This window comes from Gadus chalcogrammus, chromosome 10, assembly GCF_026213295.1.
Source record: "Gadus chalcogrammus isolate NIFS_2021 chromosome 10, NIFS_Gcha_1.0, whole genome shotgun sequence".
In the NCBI taxonomy this organism is placed as follows: Eukaryota; Metazoa; Chordata; class Actinopteri; order Gadiformes; family Gadidae; genus Gadus; species Gadus chalcogrammus.
In genome coordinates, this window is record NC_079421.1 from 13,991,322 (window position 1) to 14,010,426 (window position 19,105).

At 44.7% G+C, this 19,105-nt stretch overlaps 1 protein-coding gene across 1 annotated transcript in view; it reads right to left on the reverse strand.

The window, feature by feature from the left end:
* The window catches only part of gfra4b (GDNF family receptor alpha 4b), a 36,093-nt gene extending 23,420 nt beyond the window's left edge, over window positions 1–12,673 (reverse strand). The window contains exon 1 of the mRNA XM_056600493.1: window positions 12,220–12,673. Coding sequence (XP_056456468.1) covers window positions 12,220–12,262 — 43 coding nt within the window. The 5' untranslated portion in view covers window positions 12,263–12,673. The remainder of the gene's footprint in view (window positions 1–12,219) is intronic.
* Between the last annotated feature and the right edge of the window lie 6,432 nt (window positions 12,674–19,105).

Sequence of the window (19,105 nt, forward strand, 5' to 3'; positions counted from 1 at the left end):
AAGTATTAATAACCCAGAACTTTTTTGACAGGGCCTCTGACAAACTAGTCTCCTCTCCATCCTTCCCCTGGACCAATTATAAAGTGATACAAAGAGAAGTTTAGAGGAGTTTGCAGGGCTCAAGTAAACCTTGAGAAACCAGTTTAAGGCCGTTCCTGGACGTCAGTCACTGAGGAACACCAGGTATTTCTGGGTCAAATAAGAGTCGGCCAAATAAGTTCTGTGTGGCCGTAGGAAAGTCAAGAGTCATCCAGAACAGCATCTCCTTCTGGCAGAAGGTGGTGATTTGTGACCTTGTATATTGTGATATGAAGAGGTCATTTTTTTCTAATATATAATAATGCAGGTGTTGCCTTACAAAAGGGTGTACATTGAAGGGTGAAGAAGCCAGTGTATTGTGTCTTCAGCAGCTTTTATGTGATTCTAACAATAACTATTCCAATATGTGGGTTGCTGTAAGGTTGCTATTGACTATACTATGAAATACCATAGACAGGCAACAGCAATTTCAGGTCTTTGATTATTAGAATTTGGGATATCAGCTGAGCTATGAAGGTCTAATTGCATAACCCAACGCTTTAATTATGGAATCATTTTGTGCACAGTAAGAATTAAACAAATTATACCGTTGATTAAAAAATGTACAGACTTCTCTCCTGGTTGCTACGCAACATCGCTAGGTGATGTTATTATTAAAATCATAGTATTAATATTAAGTCACGACTACGGGTTCCTGACATTAATAATGTCTGTCGAATAGATATTGGAACCACTTAGAGTGAGGTTATAATCCAGACCTGGATTCATAATTATCCCCCTGTTGTTTGTAAAACACCAGAATACACTCCCGCCACCTTCTCCATACAATCATTTTTGGATCTCTCTCATGAATCTGTGAAGCGACCTTGAGTGTGAGAAATGCGCTATAGAAAATAAACGTATTATCATTACCTACATTTTTAAATGTGTTAATTGCATACAACGATATTAGGCTAAACGTGGCTTAATATCCGAAATTTTGGAAAACACCAAGCACTATGAATCTACCCGTGTGTGTGTGTGTTTATGAGAATGTGTGTGTTTGCGCGTGTGCGTTCGTGCCTGCTTGCATGTGTTTGTGCGTGTGTGTACACATGTGCGTGTGTGTGCATGTGCGTGCGTGTGCGTCTGCTTCCATGTGTGCGTGCGCACGTGCGTGTATCTGCGTGTGTGTGTGGTTCTTCCCTAAATCCCAGTTTGGTGCTCTCGCTCCTCACACACCATGAATCACATGACGGCGTGCGCAAGGTGGCATCCTCTGGCGGGCCGAGCAGATGTTGTAAATCCACGGCCGCTTACAGAGACAGGCGCCCTCCAGCCCGTTCCCGTCTGCTGCCCTGGTAATGGTGTGTTTCCCTTCTCTGGAACACCGAGGAGCCCAAGCAGAGCCCGCTTCAACCTTTGTCGTCGCTGCTTCGCAAGGTTATCCACCGCAGAACATAACCCCCCCACGACTAATCGGTTGAAAAATGGGGGGAGGGGGGTGGATGATGCATAGTGTCTCTCTCTCTCTCTCTCTCTCTCTCTCTCCCTTTCTCTCTCACACTCTCTTCTACTCACTCCCACTCTCTCTCTCTCTCTCTCTCTCTCTCTCTCTCTCTCCCACTCTCTCTCTCTCTCTCTCTCTCTCTCTCTCTCTCTCTCTCTCTCTCTCTCTCTCTCTCTCTCTCTCTCTCTCCCACTCTCTCTCTCTCTCTCTCTCTCTCTCTCTCTCTCTCTCCCACTCTCTCTCCCACTCTCTCTCTCTCTCTCTCTCTCTCTCTCTCTCTCTCTCTCTCTCTCTCTCTCTCTCTCTCTCTCTCTCTCTCTCTCTCTCTCTCTCTCTAATATCCTATTATTCTGAAGGAGGTTTTAGTACGGAATGACTACCGGAGTAAACAGAGTTGTTCAAGAAATCAAATCTAATAGGATTGTCTGCAACGGCCTAATTGGATTCCTTTGTTTCTAGCCGTCGATTTTTTGACCAGCGGCATAATATATGTAAAGCTGTATGAAGATATATAGATACGTGATGTAACTATTTACTATGTCACCATGTGTTACATTTTTTAAGTGAACATCTATAAACGTACCCCCTGGAACCAGCTGTTGATGTACCCCCTGGGGTATGTTTGTAACCAGTGATGGCGTGTGTGTGTTTGTGTGTGTGTGTGTGTGTAACCACTGATGGTGTGTGTGCGTAACCACTGACGTCGCGTGTAACCACTGACGTCGAGTGTAACCACCACCCAAGGGTGCTTGTGTTACCACTACATCACTACTACCGACTACTATTGTCCACCTCCCCCTTTCTAATGAATGAGAGACGCTATCCGACGCTTCCTCTTCTGGACACACGGCCATCAGGGTCAGTGGATTACTGTCAGGTCGGACTCTCTCTGCCTTCGATCCGTTTCCGGAACGTGATCCGTCGCACGCATGAGACACGAGAGAGCTCAGGTTCCCTGCCTCAGACGGAGATCTAATTCAGTAACCCGCAAACAGGAATAAACTGTCTTTTCATTTTATTAGAAACAACAATGAGGTCACCCATTAGATTCCATTGATTTGATTAGGCTAAGGGCTCCTTGTGGCTGCGAACAAGAGATGAATTCATTTGGATGAGAAACCGTTTGGTGCCAACACTTGACTTGTTTACAGGCATCGTGCAGCCTTGGAATACTGAGCCAAAAACTATTACACCCAGCCTACACTCATTCGCCTCCATGTTTAAATAAACACCGACATCGCCCTGGGTAATAAATAGACTCTATTTATGTTCAATAAAATAATAGTTACACAGGATTTAATTCAGCCATCCCGACTCGATATAAAACACATCTATTAAGTCGGTTAGCACCTCGTGATTGTTATGGGAACGGTGATGTGACCACAACGATACGAGACAGCTGCATCCATCATGGCCGCCGTGTTATTGTGTTGCCTGGCGCCCTGATCACTTCAATTTGTTTGCAAATTTTCCTTAATTTTTTGGCTCATTACATTCATCACGTTTGTCACATTTTGCGGCACTATATAAAACAACGACACGGGCGACGCATCGGGACTGAGGAGAAACAGATCCGTCTCTGCAGCAGAACCGGGATAAATGTTACATTTGTCGATTCTGATGAAGAGCTTCCTCGTAACACACACAACACAAGGGTTTTTGGCCAGAGCTTTGGGAAATAGGGCTTAATGAGATTGGCAGTATCGTGAGCTTTCCATGAGGGACTGATCTAATTGTAAGTCTCTTTGGATTAAAGGATCCCGTAAATTAAGTTGTGTAATGTATTGTAATGTAATCTGTCGCGAAGATGGTTCCTATTCATGGCATTTTGAGGGAGGTTAATAAAATGAACATAGAATAAATAATATTATTGTTTGTCCTTAATATTTTGTATGTTCCCATTCATGTAGTTTCATTGAATCGACGTCAACAAAGTTTCGGATAACATCAAAATAGGATACGGATCAGAAAGAGTATGGAAATATTACGCTAAGAATAAAGAAAGCATATCAGATATGATGTTAAAAATGTACGGAAAAGAGAAGTAGGAGGAGCAGGAGGAGAGAGTGGACAATGTTTACACAGGGAGAGAGCGTGTGGAAGCCTCACCATTACAAAAGGATTAGTGCACAGGATGTACCAAGGTCTGCTGCAGTCAGAGCGTTCTCCGACTGTCACAGACTGACTAAGGTCTAATGTCACAGCTGTGGGCGAAGTCGTCCGCAGGAGAGAAAAAACACACAGTCAGGTAAGTTCAAATGTCTCCTTGCCATATTGTCCGGCCGTATGCGCTATGGAAATATTTATTCCCCACACGACGGACTGGAAAAGATCAAGTTCAAGTTCGAGTTTCGTTGGTCATATGCAAAATATGTGAGGGCGACGACAACAATACATTAACATTTCTTTGGTGATCACAGTTATTCTACAGCATAACTTGATAAAACATAATATATGTAGCGCAATCAAGTTTATTCACATTAAATAAGATATGATATGAAAGCACATAATAATTTGCGTGAATCCCATCTGAGATCTAGCAGCGAGTTTAAAAGCCCAAACCAAGCCTTTAGAAGTCCTGAGATTAAGTGTTCTTTGGACTTTCAGACATTAAACAGACTCAGGCGAAACAAGAAAGAAACCAATAATCTCGGTAAAAACACTTTGTTGGACCTTTGTCATCCGCTCCCATTTAAGCTCCTCCTCCATCAATCTGGATGGCGACTTCTACTCTGAACCCTGAATAGACTTTAAAGTGTCCCAGAAAGGCGTTTGGGCAGCGCGAGAGGGACGGAAGCAGAGCTTAGGCCCTCGGTTCTGAAATGTTGTCACCAAGGGGCCGTGGCTGCCTGTCAGCGACAAGCTTTCTCTCAGCATATAAACACCAACTCCCAGCTAATGAGGCTCTGCAGGGGCCTGGGGGGGGGGGGGGGGGGGGGAGAGGGGGGCACGCTTAGTCTCCACACCGTACACTCTACCACGTCTTGGTCTTTTAATAGAGAAGACACTGCGCAAAGCAACTAGGGGTCCCACTCGAATCATCGCCGACTGGTACGGTTCAGCTCTGAATCCATGGCCGTGCTTTAATGCTTTGGTCCTCAGGTAGGGAGCTGACAATTGACAATTGAAAATGCTTTTTCACTAAGTGTGATGTATCTCAAATGGCGGGAAGGGAGCTGGAGGTGCAGTGCCGTGGCGGGGGTATTGGAGGCCAAGACGAAAAGTACTGCGTTTGTCTCCCTGCCCTGAGGCAGGGAGACAAACTTCTTGAGCAAAGCGTGAATCTGAAGGCACAAGTGGATCAGATGCTGCTAAATACCTGAATGGTTTTAGCAAATAATAGTACCTCTAAGATCCTCAGCCTGCACCCGTCTGAGATCTGCAGAGAAAAGGGTCGACGATTACATTCTGAAATCGAGCCAGATAAAACAAACTGTGTCCTATAATTTTGTGGTCATGTGATCTCGCGTCTGCCCCGCTTCCCCTCGCCAGAAAATGTCAACAAGAAACGACCGATTACGGAGCAAACACAGTCGGTTGGGCCACTTAATGGAGATGATAATACTGTAATGCCCACTAATGGGTTTAATCTCACCGCAGTGATACATAACTGTACAAATTAATTGACCATTCCGTTTCAAGAATGACTGCAGGAGCATTGCACTCCACACAGCATCAGACAGCCTTCCTTGTGTATTTCTGAAACTAGGCTACACAAACTTTTCCATTCGAATAAAGAAAACCTGATTTGAAGGTATAGCTACAAAGGAGGTCAGTGGGCGGCAGGAAATTATAGGGGTTATCAGCTTGACCCATCACAGATGTTTCCTTCAATTAAAGTCTGCCACACATCCAGGTGTCTACAGTGAGCAGTCGGCCGTCCCTCCATCCAGCCTCACTCGATGTGCTCTCGCTGTTTACATAATATATAGTGTGACCAGGCCTCAACTCACAATTTTATTCCACATATTACACTCCCCTTCCACGTACAAACGCAAGCAAAAACATTGCACACATTGCACACACACACACACACACACAGACGCACACGCACACGCACACGCACAAATACACACACACACACACACACACACACACACACTCACTCTCTCTCTCTCTCTCTCTCTCTCTCTCTCTCTCTCTCTCTCTCTCTCTCTCTCTCTCTCTCTCTCTCTCTCTCTCTCTCTCTCTCTCACCCCATGGGACCCTACTTACCCCTCTTTTTCAGCCAACCACATTTGCCATTGCAAAACCATATTAAGCTCTGTGTCAGAAAGATTGATCCATTTTTTTAAGAGTCAATGCGCCTTCCAACACCAAGATATCCAGCCACCGGCTTCAGTTCAGTTTTCTTTCAGAAGACGATATACAGTATGTCCCTTATTGTTTTTCCGCAATCACAACCACCAAGGCTTTTAATACCAGACCCCGAATTGGCCATGGTGCTGAATGGAATTGCATAAAAAGCATTTTCTATTTTACTGTTATTTCTGTGTGTACACTCGAGTTTTAAATGAAATTGTGAGCAAGTATACCATTACCAATTGTCTTATTGTTCTTATATATTGAAACAATTATAGAGAGCAGAGTTATATGAAAGTTTCAAATCTTCCCATTATCTTTTTTCCCACAACTTTAAGTAGAATTGTTGATCCTCTGTGTCAAAGCTAAGGTGTGTGAAAACATTCAGCTATAACACAGAGAGCTCCCTCTGGCAAAGAATGAAGTCAAAAGGGCAAGCAAAAGACAAATTAACAATTCATCATCTTCATGCTGTCTGTAAACAAACTGAAGTAGCCTGCTTTCTATAACGGTTCTTGCATAAGGTCCCACGACACACTCCATTTAACAACATGCTTTACCACTCAAGAAGAGGAATCTTGGAGAAGAATCTTCAAGAAGAAAAAATATAATCTTTATTTCTGTCATCACGATGGTAAAACAAAGGTAAGAATCAGGAAAGAGATGTGATTTCTAGACCACAATGTATCAGTGAAACATACCGTGTATTTTAGCACACATTTCTGCCCAATCAAATTCTGCCAGAGTTGAGTGATTGACTCAAAAACGAATCAAAGCAGGAACTTTCCTAGTTGCATATTATTGCATGTTCCAACTTGAGCCCGATGAGCAGCCCAATTTGACTCAATTCCTTTCCAAGGGGAGAAGATTATTCAAGTATATTCTCAAGTGTTGTACTAAAGCATTTAAGATGCATTCAAAATGCATGAATTGACATGCATTTTAATTAAATGTTGTGCCTTTTAACATTGAAATACACTCTGTCTTAATGTTTTTGCTCTCCCAGCTAACGATAGTGCTAGCTGGGAGGGCAAGGCTAACTCTTTTAGCCCAGTCACATGGCCCAATCCCAAAGTGAGCCTTGAGGACTAAGGGACTCAAGGGGCCCTATCTTCCGTCCGGCGCAAGTGACTTAGTCACTGGCGCATGTGTCGTTGCTAGTTTACAACTGGCGCAGAGCGTTCTTTTCCCACCACCGCCACTCGCCGGTAAATTAGGGATTGATCATGCACCCCAAGGGGCGGTTCGGCGGAAGGAGGAGGCGTGTTCTGGCGCAAACGGTATTTTGCCGTTTCTGAATACCATTGCGCTACTGACCAGGAAATACCTGGTTTAAAGTCAGTAGCGCGTTGTTCAGATGCTATTTTAAGGGCGCATGCATACATGCGCATGCAATACATACGGATTGCTTGTGCACCTCGCGCATACACTTCGCTTCTCCCATCTACCTAGCCGCACATTCTTGGTAAATTATTTGGGAAACAACAGCTGATGCAGCGGTAATAAGTTTTACTTTTAAATCAATGCATCTGCAAACACCGTACAGCAAACACATATTTTCTTGACATCGTGTAGGCCTATATGCCCATAACTTTTAGGATTGATGAGTATTTGATCGTGAAAAACATTGTTTTACCGCGAGTGAGTGTTAAAAAGAATCAATGAATGCGGGCGCGCGTGTGTGCTCTGTTTAAACACACGCAAACTAAACACGTAACGCATAATACAATCAATGGCAATGTCTATTACCGCGGGGACACATGCATATTAGAATAGCATACAATACTGATAAGAAACAATGTTTATAATGCATTGCGTATATCATTAAATATAACCACAGTTACCGCATATCATATGTTATATCATATACGTTTTCTTTGCCGAAATCTATTTGAGGACTCAGTATTTCTGAAGTTGTGGAAGAAAACCCCTTGTTCCATGTGTGAATTAGGCCATATTATTTGGCAATAAACTGAGCCATTTGCAGTTTGAAATTCATGTGCATCTGTCTCATCGGAGACTGCAGACGCGCTGTCAAAATATCAACTCGTCCGATTCAAATGCGCTCATGGCTCTTAAAGGGGATGGGAGCTGGCACTCTCATTGGTTTGTTGGACGTTACGCCCAAACCACACCTACGGGTAACTAGGCTGCTTCAGACCAACCCTTTTGACACTTGCGCCGCGACGCAAGTGTCATTTATCCGCCTGTAAAATAGCGATAGCGCCGTAGAACCGCCCACAAAGCTACTTGCGCTTTGCGCTTCCCACTTGCCCTTTGGGAGCCAAAAGAGCCGGCTCTGGTTGGTGAGCTGATCCAAATGATCCGGCTCACTAAAAAAAGGCCAGTGTAACTAACAACGTCTTGTTGTTCACCTTCCTAATTTCCGGATTTCCCTATGGTCTCCGCGGTAAACGTCACAACGCTTTGACCTGTGGGTAATTCCCTTAGGTGAAGTCTGCACTGATGCAGACTCACGGAAAGGGCTCGGTAAGTGTTGGCTCAAACCCTCATGCCCTTTGGAATTCGACATTGGGGCAGCCCTAAAGCCTTAATAATTTCGCGAGAGTCTGTGAGTCCGGACATTGGGATTGGGCCCAGCTGTCTAATCCTGATGTTGAGTGCGGGGTAGCATGAGTAATTCTGGGCAACACAGGAAAACAGACCACTGGAGCAGATTGCAGTAAGCCTGCCTTGACAGCCAGTGTCAAATTACAAATAACCATAAAGTACAATCAAGCCGGGTATGTATAGTGAGTCGATGTTAGACGTTTGTATAACAAGGTCAGAGTATTTTCGCTGGCATTATTTCTTGAAGTCAACATCAATTACCCGTTCAAACCATTGACACTATTCACCAAACATTCCCTCAAAGTCAATAAAATGTGTCACTTTAGTTCAGGCGCATAGAGTCAAGGCTGTATCTGACTTTACCGCCGGCGCCTTACCACCTGACTTTCTGGTGGGAGTCAGATGTTTCACCTGAGTGACACGAGACGGAAATGCCCGAGCAAAATCTCAGCTGCAAAAAAAAAGTTAAAATCTCAATAATTAAATATGGAGCCCTTTTTTTCTCTCCAACGGTTCTAAGAAGTGAGCCAGGGCGGTAGAAAACCGCCGCAGAGTCTTCGAAGCTTTCAACCCACATCTGTGGGCGAGCGTCACTTCAAATTATTGATACGTCTCAAATGGAACACTCTCATTCCGCTTCCTTCCTTACTTATATTTCCTGTGGCTATCAAGTGATGAAAGATAGGATGCCAGGCTGTAAGAGTCATCATCGTCATTTGACCTGCTCAGCCCAGAGCTACGAACACTACATGTTTAGGAGTAGGGTAATAGGATATCAGGCAGTGATTCGGTATTTTCAGCGAGCCATTAGCCTTTGGTGACCACCTATGCCAGTCGATTCCTAATACTTGGCAGAACAACAAGAGACACGGGTTGAGAGATTAACCGAGTGGTTTTAATTTGATTTCGAGTTTACTTCATTCTCCAAAAGAGGTCTGTGAGTTAATCCCTGTTTCAAATGAGATTCATTGCAAATCTGTTAGTAGTGGCAAGGCAATAAAACAGGTGATGCCCGTTAATACCTCTGTGTGTGTGTGTGTGTGTGTGTGTGTGTGTGTGTGTGTGTGTGTGTGTGTGTGTGTGTGTGTGTGTGTGTATGTGTGTGTGTGTGTGTGTGTGTGTGTGTGTGTGTGTGTGTGTGTGTGTGTGTGTGTGTGTGCGTGTGTGTGTGTGTGTGTGTGTGTGTGTGTTTGGGTTCTGTGTGTGTGCTTATGTGTGTGTGCGTACATGTCTCTATCCCTCTCTCTCTCCATATCTTCGTCTACCTCTCTCTCTCTCTCTCTCTCTCTCTCTCTCTCTCTCTCTCTCTCTCTCTCTCTCTCTCTCTCTCTCTCTCTCTCTCCCTTTCTCTCTCACACTCTCTTCTACTCTCTCTCTCTCTCTCTCTCTCTCTCTCTCTCTCTCTCTCTCTCTCTCTCTCTCTCTCTCTCTCTCTCTAGAGCTTGCGCTATTTAACTCTGTTTTCTCTCACTATATATGCACATATGTGTGTCAGGTATTATTAATGTGAAATTCAGTATGTAATATGACTGAGGTTAATTAAAAGGTGTGCGCCGGAGAGAAGTGTTACAATCAATCAGGTCAATTGCTCCCGATTGGCAAACAAGTCTGGTGTACCAGTTGTGATTGACTTTAATTACAAGGTTACCTGTCTGAATACCCATGTAGATAATGTCTTACCCATTCAATATGAACCATTAATATTTCATGCAATCACCTAGTGCCGCTGAAGTGAGAACCGGTCGGACCAGCGTTGATAATGATCTGAATACACGGTGCTGCTATAGTGCTGCCACGACCCGCCACCGGTTAACAGTGCAAACTAATCAGAGCTAAAACAATGATGGGTTCGATGGCATAAGGACCAGCATTCTGTATCACGGTGTGAGACTCCTGTGTGGATCTGTCAAAGAGAAGCGCGTACGATCATCTGTCAGATCAGATCAATGCTTGGACTTTCCATCCCCGGTTTGTGCCAACGATTTGTTTATGTTTTCGTTTGTTAGAGACCCAGTGGCAATTCGGCAATTACGCTTCAAATCTTCATATTGCTTGAAGTAGACTCGTCATTTGTCTGCTAGTGGACACATCCTTACTATTCTCCAAATGTCTTATAACTCAAAACAAAGCTACCTGAAGAAAAGCAGTTTGACCTGCTTTACAAATTAGAAATAGAGACAGTCTCCTAGCAAACAAGCATGTGTTCATCTCTATGTGTGTTTGTGTGTGTGTGTGTGTGTGTGTGTGTGTGTGTGTGTGTGTGTGTGTGTGTGTGTGTGTGTGTGTGTGTGTGTGTGTGTGTGTGTGTGTGTGTACGTGTGTTTGTGTGTGGTTGCACGTGTGTGTTTGTGTGTGTGTGTGTGTGTGTGTGTGTATGCGTGTGTGCACACGTATGTGTATGCGTATGTGTGTTTGTGTGTGTTTGCGCGTCGAGGCTTGAGTGTGTGTGTGTACGTGTGTACGTTAACGTGTGTGTGCATGACCCCTAGTCACTAGCCATGCAAAGCCATTATACCTCTTCAGCAGCCCATATAAATGCATCAAGTCGCCCAAAGAGCCAGTGGTGGCTGATCTATCGGTGGGCTGCCTCAGCTAATTGTCCCAGGCAGATGGCTAAACACAGTCTGAGGCTGGGCTGAAGAAAGTCAATAGTGTAGTAGTGCAGGGGAAATGAGGTAGGCCTACCCAATGAATTCCCAATGAACATGCGCAAGTAATGCAGTATGAGTATTACTTATATATGTGTTTAGGCCCATATATATTTATATATATATATATATATATATATATATATATATATATATATATATAGATATAGATATATATAGATATAGATATAGATTGATATATATAGGCCTATATAAGCAAGTTTGTTGTCTTCAGGCCTTATTGTGCTGTTCTTATTTCACCATCATCTGTTCAAGTGGTTTGATGGGTAAACTCTTTGAGCAAAGCGACATCTCAAGCTTTCTGCTGTAGCTGGTGTGAAAAAGATACTCCAACTCCATCCAATTACATGGCTATGTGATTTTACGTGGGTGGTTACGCAAAGGACAGAGGTCTATGTACATTTTTCAAAGGGGGCATACATACACGACCCCCTTTGAGAATATAATTTTTTTTTTATGATAAACACGGGCATACAGAAACTTGCATAAACTTCGAACTAGCCATAGATTATTGACACTATTCATTAATTGAACCATCATCAATACATCAAAGCACCCAAACGCGTAAAAGCTTGCGCCTCATGGATCACACGCACACACACGCACGCGCGCACACATGCCCACGTACACGCACACGCACGCGCGCACACACACATACATGCGCTCTCACGCACGCACACACACACACACACACACACACACACACACACACACACACACACACACACACACACACACATACACACACACACACACACACACACTCACACACTCTCACAAACACACACGCACTTGCGCAGAATCGTATCACTCTTTCATTATAGCGGTACATGCACGAATACTGGTGGTAGTTATCATCCTATATTTAATGTGAGATGTTTTTTTGTATTATAGTATATGTAGGCCTAGATATGTCTTTTAGGGGGAATCTACATTTATTGCTCTTAACTCTTTCCTGACCATACAGTAAATATATATATATATTAAATTGTCCTACAAGAACATGGCGACGGAAAGTTTCATGTTACTAAATATTTGTTACTTCAAATCCCTTAAACAACCTTTACGTTCCAAACGCACACATCTCACCGCATCATTCCACCCTGACATACGCACTCTACATGATGAAGGAAGGGACTCGCCACCTACCCAAAGTTAGAAAGTGCACAAGATAGACTCCCCAGAGCTCCATGTCTGCACCAGAGGATGAATCTCTGTTAAGCTTGGCAGACCCAGCACCTCTTAGTCCACCCTCTGCACACCTCGCCTACACAGCAGGAACGGGTCCTGCTTTACGCGAGGAAATCATCATTTGGAAATTATCTATGAAGAAAAAAAACACTCCGGGGAAGCTTTATTCGCAATTCCACTTCTTCTTCTTCCTCTTCTCCTTCTTAGTGAAGTTCTTCCAGTACGACCGTCCGTGGTGTGTGCGCCGATGGAGAGCCGTGCGCTATGATGCTGGAAAAGTTCTCGTACGCGGGCATCCTCCGATGCACCGTACGCACGGTGCGGTGTATTCTGAGATCTCGAAGCCGGTTCACTTCCTAGTCCAGTACGTGCGATGTTGGTATGACGACCAGCGCTGCTGGGGGAGAGCCGCTGTGAGAAGGGAGTCAGCACAGAGCAGAGAGGATGAGGGGGGGGGGGGGGGTTCACACGTGCTCCGTGTGAATCATCCTACTGGGAAAAGTGCTCTTGGTGACTGTCAGAATAATATAAATCCCAAAACGGCGCACTAGCGAGGAAGACGAGTCTGCTGCAACGTAGCCTTGGAACTGAATATATTTGTTCAGGGGGTGTGATCTGGGGACTAATTAAATTGTGAATGTATTTTCCTTGTTTTGAAGATGGAACATTGGCCATTGTGTTGCAATAGCGAGGACAACTCTTTTTATATCGCTTCTCTATAGAGATACAATTATCCCATTGCCCAGGATTTGACCGCATTTCTTTCATTATGTTAACTTTATAAGTATGCATTAGTTTGTTATATAGGCAGTTGCCTGAATTCAGTAGTACTTGTGTGTTCATGTATCAGGCCTACTGATGAACTGGCGCACTCATGAATATACATCAAATCTCAAGGCACATCGGTACGTCAGCCTTCACCATGTATCAAATTAAACAGCACCCAGCCTGTAGAGAGAGCCTTCCCATTCCCGAGAATCATTCCCAATGCACGGCCCTGTTGCCTTGGAGTACAGATGCTTTAGCTCCGGAGACCCGTATTGATTTCCTTTGTGTTACCAATCCACACTTTGTAGCATCTGGTCCTTTTTAAGATGCAGGATCCATCTCGGATTCATTTCGTTTTAAGAACACACGACCAGGTTTTTTTTTGTTTGTTTGTAAGTGCACCAAACAAACCTCTTGGATGTTCCCCAGCACGGATCGTGGAGTTCAGAGGCGGATGGAGCTGGCACCACGCAGATAACAAAACTGTCATCCATGCTGGGTCACCCCGATTCACTGTGTATAATGAGTGTGTCTGTATGTGTGTGTGTGTGCGCATGCGTACCTTTATGAGTGGGTGGGTGCGTGTGTGTACATGTTTGCCTATATGTGTGTGTGTTTGTGTGTGTGCATGCATGCGTGCATATGTGCGTCTGTGCGTGTCGATGTATGCATGTGTACTCTCATGCGTATATGTGTGTGCATGTGTGTGTGTGTGTGTGTGTGTGTGTGTGTGTGTGTGTGTGTGTGTGTGTGTGTGTGTGTGTGTGTGTGTGTGTGTGTGTGTGTGTGTGTGTGTGTGTGTGTGTGTGTGCTGATGTGAGTGTGTGCATGCATGCGTGCATATATGTGCATCTCTGTGTGTGGATGTATGCATGTGTACTCTCATGCGTATATGTGTGTGTGTGTGTGTGTGTGTGTGTGTGTGTGTGTGTGTGTGTGTGTGTGTGTGTGTGTGTGTGTGTGTGTGTGTGTGTGTGTGTGTGTGTGTGCGTGAGAGTGTGTGATGTCTAACGCCACCCACAGGTCCAGAAGGATGATCCAGCAGTGTGCCAAAGACAGAATGAATGAAGACCTCTGAATCAAAAGAAAAATCCTTATTATTTTTCCAGACTGGCTGTCCACGCTGCGGCGGCTTAATCTCACATTCAGCGACATTAGGATTCAAAATGCTCCCAGACTCAAAGTCGTCGCGGAGTTGGTTTAAACTTTTTGTTTTACCCGTGGCACTCGGGCAAGCCGAGAGAGACTTGGTAATTGTGAAACAATTGAATGACTCGACAAAAGTGAGTATAACTTGCTAACAAGCTTGCGGGAGAAAATAGTATTTGAACATTAGCATCTCTGTGGGGCCTCCCAGAGCCTAAGTGTGGGGAGATGAGCTGCAGGCGTGCTTTATGAATGTATAAAGAGTGATAAAGTGCTTTGGGATCGCGTGGCAGAGAGAGCGCCACATTTGCAATCCGCATCCTAATTTGTTATTCAAATCAACCCCCGGAAAATGTGCAAGAAAGCAATAACTGGCCTCGAAGGATGCAGAAGAATTAATCAGATCTTTTTTTGGGGTTTCCCATCACCGATTCCCTGCTCTTCTTCATTCCATCGACACCTCGAATGAAACAGAAGCCATCAAATGGCTTCCGACCCGACCCCTCCCCCTACCTTCAGCGAGGAACACTATGGTGGATATGATGGCACAGATCAGCCAGAGGGGGTGTCACACCCTGCCCTCTATTAACCTCTTAGTTGTGTCTTACTTATACATCCTCTCCCTCACTGGCCACGAGGAAGAGGATCTCTGGACGTGTCGATGAAGGTCGGAGATGGGCGGCTCTCGGTAGCAGCTGCAGGCGAGGGCGCATTGATTTCCTGACCTCTGGAGCCGAGGCAATGTGCGGACATTACGTTAACGGGGGACTTTTGTTATTGTACCCGTAATTATCGCTCTGTCAATGGGCCGGGACGGAGACATGCCATCGCAGGGCGGAGCGCTGGTCTTTACGGGGTTCTGTAAATATTTGCCGGACGCGTTTTAACAGCTGCGCCCTCCACCCCGATCTTAACTTCGTAATTATTCCATAGAAAAATCTAACGTAGAGTTTACATTACAAATGAGTTTGGCGGAAAAAACGCTTGATTTCGAGTACACATTTTGGACCGCGTGTTTTGGTTCAAGGTATTGGCTTTGTTTCAGATTTCCGAAATAACACAGAGGTCGGTCGGGCAGAGCGAAGGGGCTCGAACCGGGGACCCCTTCGGTGATTCGCTTTCAGCACCTCCCGAGCGGGCCGGAGCTAACGGCTAACGGTGGGGTGCTGCCGTGCGCGGAGCCGTGCGCGGAGCACCCCCTCCCAGGACAGTGATGTCATGTCTACGCTTGATTGCACACAGAGAGGTGCTTGTTTTAAATGAACCGTGGGAAAGCTTTTTTCCTCACTTCCTTCCTTGTTTTGTTCTTTCTTCACAGCTCGCACGCGGTAGATTGACTTTGATAAGCGATAGCTATTTATGTATTTGTGTCTATTTATGTGTGTGTTTGTGTTTGTGTGTGTGTGTGTGTGTGTGTATATATCTTATACTTACATATATATATATATATATATATATATATATATATATATATAAACAAAGGACTACAGTTGAAAATTTGCCTGCTGACTAACACTGGCACATTTACAGAAATGTTGATTAATGGGCACTGTCCTTTAAATAAATAAATGAATTGAAATATATATATACATATAAAGCATAAATCATCTCGAGGGGTTCCATTGCAGCAGGGTCCCAAATCATATCCTCCTCCAGTTGCTTTTCGTTTTTGAATAAATACATTGCTTTTCTTTCTTGCTTTTATTCCCTTAAAGGCAATTTGTCAAGCAAGCAAAGTGAGAAACAGACATTGTCATTCAACATTATGCTATTTCCATAAAATGTAAATAACCACAAGGACAGATTGTCACAAAATAATTGATATGCGTGAAAGATTTGAGCATTATGTGCTGAGATGCCCGTAAATTTGCAGCCCATAATAAACGCAACGCAGCTCAGAGAAGCAGGGCATCCCAGACAGAGGTTGTCTGTGTGTCATCTCGCTGCAACAGATGGTGAGTTTCATGGCCTGACACTGTGGGGTTAGGTTACCGTTCCATGGACGCCCCTATGCTTGTGTCTTTAAATTCACAAGGAGGACCACACACACAGGCCCCCACGGAGACGCACACACACACACAAACACGCACATAAACACACACAGGCACCCACGGAGGCGCACACACACACACACACACACAAACACACACATAAACACACACACACACAGGCACCCACGGAGACGCACACACACACACAAACACGCACATAAACACAAACAGGTACCCACGGAGACGCACACACACAAACACGCACATAAACACACACAGGCACCCACGGAGACGCACACACACACATAAACACACGCACACACACACACACAGGCACCCACAGAGACGCACTCACACACACACGCACACGTAAAGACACACACAAACAGGCACCCACGAAGACGCACACACACACACACAGGCACCAACAGAGACGTCTACGCATGCACACATAGAGACGCACAGGCACCCAAAGAGACACACACACACAAAGGCACACACGCACACACACAGGCACCCCCACAGACGCACAGGCACCCAAAGAGACACACACACACACACACACACACACACACACACAGACACAGACAAATAAACACACACACACCCTAGCATGTGCTCACAGACAAACACACACAAACACACGGCTGATAAACAGGGTTGGGGAGTGGTGTTGATTGGTCCAGGAGGGGAGGGGGGCAGTGAGGGAACATCTGAGATTCTGAGAACACTGACCGATTTCTGTTCCCTTTCGCCTTTGAATGAATACAAGGGTGAAAGTGGTTCCACGAAATATTGATGTCTGACCTCCATTAAAGGCTTGAGTCTTTTCACTCAATCAGACCGCACCGACTCAAGTGTCACAAGTACTTGTCCGATTCTTTTTGGCGAAAAACCGAGGTATAATAGTTTAAAAAATAAGTGTGCTTGATTTTTGTGTTATTTTTGTTCCTACAATGCGTATTTTCAGACCGGTCGCGATGAAATACGCATTGTAGGGTCCGTCCATAGTATTGTTCATTCATTATTAGGTTAACAGATGTTTGAGGCAAAGGCAATCTGTCTCTGACGATGCTTCAAGAGGGGGTGAAGAAGGTTATCCTGGACCATCTATCACTAAATTGCAGACACACTTGGTGGGCAAAAATAATGAAATGACACCTGGATCAACACAGTGGTGGGAGCTGTAATTCTTCTCATGGGATTTGGTGCATGTGAGCACATACAGTCATAAATATATAGACAGGCATCCGTGTGCGTGTATGTGTTTGTGTGTGTGTGTGTGTGTGTGTGTGTGTGTGTGTGTGTGTGTGTGTGTGTGTGTGTGTGTGTGTGTGTGTGTGTGTGTGTGTGTGTGTGTGTGTGTGTGTGTTTTGTGTGTGTGTGTGTGTGTGTGTGTGTGTGTGTGTGTGTGTGTGTGTGTGTGTGTGTGATTGTGTGTGTGTGTGTGTATATGTGTGTGTTTGTGTGTGTGTGTGTGTGTGTGTGTGTGTGTGTGTGTGTGTGTGTGTGTGTGTGTGCGTGTGTGTGTGTGTGTGTGTGTGCGTGTGTGTGTGTGTGCATGTGCGCGTGCAAGAGAAAGTGAAAGGGAGAATTAGTATAACCACGGTATGTTCCGGGGACGAGCTTGACACTTGACCCCAGAACAAGAATTCACTGATGTCCTCCCCAGGGCCTCAGTCCCACGGGAACCACACAATTTTCTAAATGAGAGGGTGTTGAGAGGTCAAAGGTCGAACGGGGGACTCGCTGCTGCTTTGGTCATCGGTCGTTAAGCAAACCGATGAGCATCTGTGTTATTGCTCGGCGGCTCAAGTGAAACGGAACACCGTTTGATTCATTTTTTCTGTCACCCTGACATCAGTGCCACGCCATGAAACCTCAACAACACGCACACGCCGTAGTGATTATTTGTGAGTTCATGCACAAAACCCACGCACATGCAAAATACACGCCAAACAAACACACACACGCACAAAACACAAAAAAACATTTCATATAATTTCCATATGTCTATCGATCAAAAACTCTCTGAGGTGTTCATCACAGGATTCTGCACTTGGCACTCAGGATGCCTAAAGTTGTGCGTTGCCCTTTGTCGTTATGTACCACTATTGATTTTGAGAAGCTGCCATCTTTGGCTACTGACTCCTAATGCCAAAACAGAAAGTGGTCAATCTTTCTCCATCCATCCATCCATCCATTCATCCATCCCGACTCTCTCTCTCTCTCTCTCTCTCTCTCTCTCTCTCTCTCTCTCTCTCTCTCTTGCTCTCTCTCTCTCTCTCTCGCTCTCTCTCTCTCTCTCTCTCTCTCTCTCTCTCTCTCTCTCTCTCTCTCTCTCTCTCTCTCTCTCTCTCTCTCTCTCTCTCTCTCTCACACACACACACACACACACACACACACACACACACACACACACACACACACACACACACACACACACACACACACACACACACACACACACACACACACACACACAGATATATAAATGATGCTGCACTATATGGCAGTACATGTATTTTGTAAATCATCAGTCAATCAAATTCCTTAATAAATGATGGATGATCGTGCCAGAGAGTGAATACCTTCTTCCGAGTTATTTCTATGCTCATCCTGTCTTAAGGTTTTAAGTGGAAAGTGACGGTGAGTAATGATGGCCTATATATGTCCCAACCGATGCATTACCTGCTACAGGAATGAACTGAATTTGTGGAATTTAGAAAGTAGCATTAAATGATAATCGATAAATACACATATTTTAGGCTTGCTTATCAAACGCTAATGGACAAATGCATATAGTAATCCCCCCCCACCTGTCCCACACATCACATAAAGACGTTGAGGATAGAGACATTAACTAATCGCAGACAACCAGAGAAGAACAACCCCAAAAAGCAGAAGTGTTTATTAGGAACGCAAGAAGGGTTGTTCTT